This window comes from Galeopterus variegatus, unplaced genomic scaffold (genome assembly GCF_000696425.1).
Source record: "Galeopterus variegatus unplaced genomic scaffold, G_variegatus-3.0.2 Scaffold3739, whole genome shotgun sequence".
Classification (NCBI taxonomy): domain Eukaryota; kingdom Metazoa; phylum Chordata; class Mammalia; order Dermoptera; family Cynocephalidae; genus Galeopterus; species Galeopterus variegatus.
In genome coordinates, this window is record NW_007729850.1 from 189,190 (window position 1) to 195,731 (window position 6,542).

The 6,542-nt window shown below is 36.2% G+C and overlaps 1 protein-coding gene across 1 annotated transcript in view; it reads left to right on the forward strand.

Annotated features, from left to right (window-relative positions):
• The window catches only part of PSMG2 (proteasome (prosome, macropain) assembly chaperone 2), a 20,650-nt gene that overhangs the window by 5,804 nt on the left and 8,304 nt on the right, over positions 1 to 6,542 (forward strand). Inside the window, exons 3-4 of the mRNA XM_008585854.1 lie at positions 1,701 to 1,759; positions 5,387 to 5,505. Coding sequence (XP_008584076.1) covers positions 1,701 to 1,759; positions 5,387 to 5,505 — 178 coding nt within the window. The remainder of the gene's footprint in view (positions 1 to 1,700; positions 1,760 to 5,386; positions 5,506 to 6,542) is intronic.

Here is a 6,542-nt window from a genome sequence, read left to right on the forward strand (position 1 = left end):
CAGTGAGCGGGAACCGGTCTGTATGTGGGATCCGAACCCTCGGCGGGAGCGCCGCCGCACTTCCCAAGCGGCGCACTGTAGCAGTGCGCCACCGGGCCGGCCCTAGAACATTTTCTTACATAACTAAAATAACTATTACTTTTAACAGAATTAGTAATTTCTTACTCTCCTGTACCTTATCCATGTTCAAATTGGTCTAGTTAACCCTAAAATGTCATTTGAAGTTAGTTCGTCCAAACCAGGATCCATAGTTCTGCCCTTGAAATCTCTTTTGCTATAGAGTAGTCCCTTTTTCCCTTCATCACAAAACTGATTTATTGAAGACTAGACCCGTTGTTCTATAGAATGCTTTCTGCGATTTGTCTTATTACTTCCTTGTGGTGTCATTTGCTTGTTCCTCTAGCCTCTGTATTTTCTGTAACTGGAGTTATGTCTGAAAGCTTGATTACATATAAGGTAAATGTTTTTGGCTAGAATATAGAAAAGGCAATGTTGCTTTTATATTGTATCACATCAGCAGAAGAAAGTGCTAGGAAACAAGATCCCAACAACAAAAAAGAGTTGCATGGATACTGATGGAGAATGTGAGTATAGCTATTACTGAAGATGGTATATCTTATATTTTAAAGTTTTCCATGCCCACCCCCTACAGAGATATACTTTGCACACCTAGATCTATTGAATTTGACTAGATGTGTATGTCAAAGATGGATTAGAGGCCTGAGTGGCCTATTCCTTTGTTGCTTTTCTCTAAGTCTATGTCCTTTTCCCTAATTCCTAAACTTCCTGCTCTAGCCTCCTTTGGCCCAGATATACCTGGTGTCACTAGACTTGCTGAGTGTGGCACGGCCTCCAATCACACCACATCACATCAGCCATAAGGAGACAATACCCCAAAAGACCTATAATAGGAGAAACCTGATCCACCAAAGGATTTTCCCAATCTAGGGTTATTTGTAATCTGTTTATAGTAACCAAAAACTTCCCGTTTAGCACAGTAGCTTCATCCTGTGTCCTTAGAGACTGTATTTTGTCCTTGGTTCATACAAAAACTTCTCATTCTTAGAGGTGAAGCTGAGCAGGGGCGCCTTAAGCATCTCTAGAGTGGCCCCTTATAGAATCTGATGAAAGCTATGGATTCTTTTCCCAGAAAAAATGGACACATATTGACAACCAGAAAAATATGCATGTATTTCAGTTGTTTCAGAAACCCCTAAAGAACACAAATGCCCCTATTTATTATATGGCTAACATTCTCCTACATTTTACTATTTCTTCTGTTAATCCCAAGGAGTGTTGCTGTTCTCTGGAGAGAAGAGGGGAGAATATCAGAAACCAAAAAGTTTAACTTTCTTAAGGATGATTTTATTTGTCATAATTACCAGAAATTTCAAGGGGAATACTTCTCTGGGTTTACAATTAAAGTCAGAAGAAAAATAATTTTTGATATTTTCTCACAGTTAACTTTTCAGAAATTAATGTATTCCATAGAGTAAAACCCACTGGTGCATTTTGAGGTACTTCTAAAATGTTTTATTTTAACCAACTGATAAAGTACATATGTTCTATATTTTAATTATTGAAAATATTTAGATGTAAAAGTTATAATTCAATTTTTATTTATAATATTAGTAATTTCAACTTGTATAACTCCTTCATTTTAACTATTGTACGATTTCATTTTCTTCTTGTCTTCGTAGTATATTCATTGCCTTCAAGGAAGCTAGTGGCTCTTCAGTTAAGATCCATTTTTATTAAGGTTAGTATATTTGCCTTTTTAAGTTTATTAAAGTAAAATGTAATGAGAAAATACCAAGTTAGTATCATTAAGAATTAAGATTCAAAAGTCATTTCTATTGTTTTACTGTATGTTCAGTTAAGAAAGATCTGAGTCTATGGAGAAATAATTTCATGACGGGCCGGCCTGTGGCTCACTCGGGAGAGTGTGGTGCTGATAACACCAAGGCCACGGGTTCGGATCCCATATAGGGATGGCCGGTTCGCTCACTGGGTGAGTGTGGTGCTGACAACACCAAGTCAAGGGTTAAGATCCCCTTACCGGTCATCTTTAAAAAAAAAAAAAAGAAAAAAGAAAAAAAGAATTTCATGATATTTCAGATATGTTACCATTATTTTATCATCATATAGAAAGGAATTGGGACTTATCGCCCAGGTCTTATCTGTTCTCAGTTAAGGTGGCATTGATGTACAAATTTAAGCATATGAATATTGTAGGTTTATTCCATTTGCATTACATTTCAACCAGTGGCATCTACATATAAATTATATGTGTATATATATCAAAATATATCTGAATGCAGCTTCTATCCTCCACTGCTACTACTCATGCTACCACTGAGTATAAACCACTGTCATCTCTCATACCCGATTCTACTCTTGCCCCACCCCCTTCCACAAACACTTAATAGACTGTTTTCAAACAGCAGCACCAATGATCCTTTAAACCCAAATCAAGTCACATCTTTATTCTCTCCAAAACCCTCCAGTGGCTTCCCATCTCATTCAAAATGAACTCACAGCCCTTACCATGACCTATGAGGCTCTACATCTGTTTTGTCTGATTCAGTAGCCACTTAGCCACATGTAGCTATTTAATTTTAATTCATTAATTTAAAGTAAATAAAATTAAAAATTCAGTACTCAGTTCACACTAGCCACATTTCAAGTTCTCAATAACTACACATAGTAAGCAGCTGCCGTAGAGAGCATCGCCATGATCATAGAGAGTTCTGCTGGACACCTGCTCTGCACTGTCTAACCTCCAGCCACCCTGGCTCCCTTTGTTGTTCAGACACATTTAGCTTATTTATGTCTCAGAGTCTTTCTCTGCCTAGAGTGCTTTTCTCCTAGAGAGCCAGATGGCTCGCTTCCTTCAGTGTTTGCTTAAATGTTACCTCATCAGTAAGGCCTTCCCTGACCACCCTTTCTGTCTCCTTATCCTGCGTTAATTTTCTTCAGAACTCATCACGACATGGCATATCGTACTTTCATTATCTACCTCTAAAAGAAAGTAAGCTTCCTGAGACAAGTGACATTTTGTCATTCACTTCTACATTCCCAGCTCCTTAGAATAGTGCCTTGCACATAGAGAAGCTCTCAATAAATATATGTCAAGTGTATTATTTGGAATGAGTTAAGGTACCATCTGTTGAGGAGGTCAGAAATATGGGATTTTAATCACATGGTTAACCACCTCACATAGAGAAGCTCTCAATAAATATATGTCAAGTGTATTATTTGGAATGACTTAAGGTACCATCTGTTGAGGAGGTCAGAAATATGGGATTTTAATCACATGGTTAACCACCTAGTACTTTTTTCTTACAGTTTTATTTTGGGGGGGAACATCTGGCTGGTACGGGATGTGAACCTGTGACATCGTTGTTATAAGGCTGTGGTCTAACCAACTAAACTAACCAGCCAGCCTCACACTGGTACTTTTTATTCTTAACTTTGTATTGAAGTATAACATACATGGAGAAAAGTACACATGAAAAGTAAACATAAATGTACAGCTTGATGAATTTCTATAAAGTAAACCCTCTGTGAAACCAGTTTCCAGATCAAGAAATAGAATATTATCATCATTCCAGAGGCCCCCCACTAGTCACTATTATGTAAATGGAATCTTATGGCTTATACTCCTTTATTTCTAGCTTCCTTTATTCAACATCCTATTTGTGGGTTGCATCCAATGTTGTTGCAAGTAGCAATAGTTCATTCATTCATTCTCACTTCTGTGTGGTATTCTGTAATATAAATCATAATTATCTATTGTACCGTTATTGCTGCATTCAGTTTTTTCCAGTTTAAGGCTATCATCAATAGTGTTGCTATAGTTATTTTTAATATTTATATTAGAATCACTCTTTTCTTAAATTAACAATATCACATATCCAAAGTCTTGCAGTGCGAGTTGCTAAAATTTTTACATCATGCCACATGGCTTTTTTGTTCTCTTCCTAACTGGTATAAGTTTAAAAATTAAGATAAGCAACTCAAACACTTCTGAATTAGACTTTTGGTAGATGGAAATGGTGATTTTAAAATAGCTAATATTTGTTGAGCATTGATTCTTTGCACTGATACTGTTCTGAGCACTTTATTTTTATTACTCTACTTAATCTTCAAAATATCCTATAAGGCAGGTACTAACATTATGTTCATTTTCCAAATGAGAAAATTGAAACACAGAAAAGTTAAGCCATTTGCCCGAGACATGTTCTACAAGAGGTGGAGCAGCATCCTAACCCAGGCAGCCTGACTCCAGAGCCTCTCTCTTTTAACCACTATACTATACTGCCCTTTATTTTTAGAACTTAGCCTTTCCTTAGCTGCATTTTATTTTATATAATTCAGTAAATTTTATTGAATAATTATTTTATTAACAGTCAGTGAAAAGTTTCTGTAAAATGGGTTTCCCCCTAAAATTTTATACCCATATTCTAATTCATTAACATTTTACCACACCTACTTGACCTCTTTCTCTACACGTGAACATGCACACACACACACAGTTTCCTTGTGCCAGACAGTTCAAAAGTAGGCTAGGCTAGAGACATCATGGTACTTCACCCCTGCATACTTCAGAATACATCTTTCAAGAACAAGGACATTCTCCATCACAACCACAACACCATTACCACACCCAAGACAATCAGTATTTAATGAATTATTCAGTAGTAGCCAATGTGTTCAAATTTCCCCAGTTGTCCCCAAAATAGTCTTCAATTCTGGATCCAGTCAAGTTTACTTGTTGCATTTGGCTGTTACATCTTTTTAGTTGACATCCTGCACTGTAGAACTGGCCGTCTCTCTGTTCTTCACAGTATTGACTCCCTTGAAGAGTCAAGGCCAGATGTTCAGTGTTCTGTGTTCATCTGATTGTTTCCTCATAATCAGATTCAGGTCAGAAACTTCTGGCAGGAACGTATTGACTCCCTTGAAGAGTCAAGGCCAGATGTTCAGTATTCTGTGTTCATCTGATTGTTTCCTCATAATCAGATTCAGGTCAGAAACTTCTGGCAGGAACACCTGTACATAGCTATGTGGTGGTTATTAAGTAAGAATATATTACTTAAGTAGAGAACCTGGAAACGTTGCTTAATCATACTAGGATTTTTTTGAAATCTAGATTCCTCACAATTTATTTCTTAATTGTAAAGTTTATACTAAATAATTCATTGTTCTTCATCTTTCATCTTCAGTTTAAGGACAGTAAGTGGATATGAAAATACTAGTAATTCTAGTGTATATAAATTATATAGCATTATTACATAAACTTGATAGAATATTATGTGGAATATTCTTATACTTTTGAGATCTAACTTTCAGATTTTCTTTTTATTCTCTTAATGATACAAAGTATAAATCAAAGTCATTCTGTGAAAAACTACTTTCCTGGGTGAAAAATATTAGCTGTGCCAGAGTTATTGTCCTTTCAAGCAGTCATTCATATCACCGCAATGATCTACAGCTGCGTAGGTATGTCCTTGCCTTTGAAAAATTATTTCTGTTATGGCTTGTACTATGATAATTTCTCTATTAAAAAGTTAAAATAGGGTTCAGGTCCCCGTACTGACCAGCTGCCAAAAAAAAAGTTAAAATAAATTTTTAAAGCCATGTATATGTATACCCTTACCTATCCACAGTGGAATTTAGAAAAAGGTAAAAGAAAGTCAAGAGACAGGAGGGAGTACAGTTAAGTAGATTCTTTTAGTTCCTATGAGGTTAGTACAGTCGAGGCACAAGGAAGGCTTTGGTGTAGAGAGAGACAGGGAATCATGCTTTTGTTGTTTGCTGTCATGTGCACGGCAACATCACAGAGCTCAGCTGATTGAGAAAGAGGAGAAAGAATACACGAGATTTATTGGTTGTGAACTTTTGAAAAATTAAGTTGGTATTTTCATTTATTTCCATATATGCAAATGTTCGTATTTGCACAAATCCAGTTCCCTTTAAGATAGCTCCCTGGCATGTCAGAGTGAATTCTGTCTTATATTCTGACAAAGTATTCCAGAAATAAAAGTTTAAACTATTTTACGTTTTATCATTATCACTTAAAGTTGATGAAATATTATGTAGAATACTCTCATACTCTACTGTCAATAGTTAAATTATAACTTTTATGATTTTTATCTATAAAATCAAGATGAAAAATTATCAGTAAGCCATGAGTTACTTTTTAAAACTGGAGCTAATTTCTAGGAATCTATCTCACAATTGACTTTACAGACCTCATGGCAGAAGAAGGCATAGCTGTGGAAAATAGGTTTATTTTGGCAACAGCCTTGCCTTAGTTTAAGTTTTCTTATCTCTACAGTCTCTCCTAAGTATGTAAATAGCAAACCAGAGCAGTATTTTTTACATAAGTTAGTCTTCCATAGTCTGTTGAAACTTGTATTTTGCCTCATGCAACAGAATATTTGAAGACCAAGATAGGGCCGGCCCGTGGCTCACTCGGGAGAGTGTGGTGCTGATAACACCAAGGCCATGGGTTCGGATCCCATATAGGGATGGCC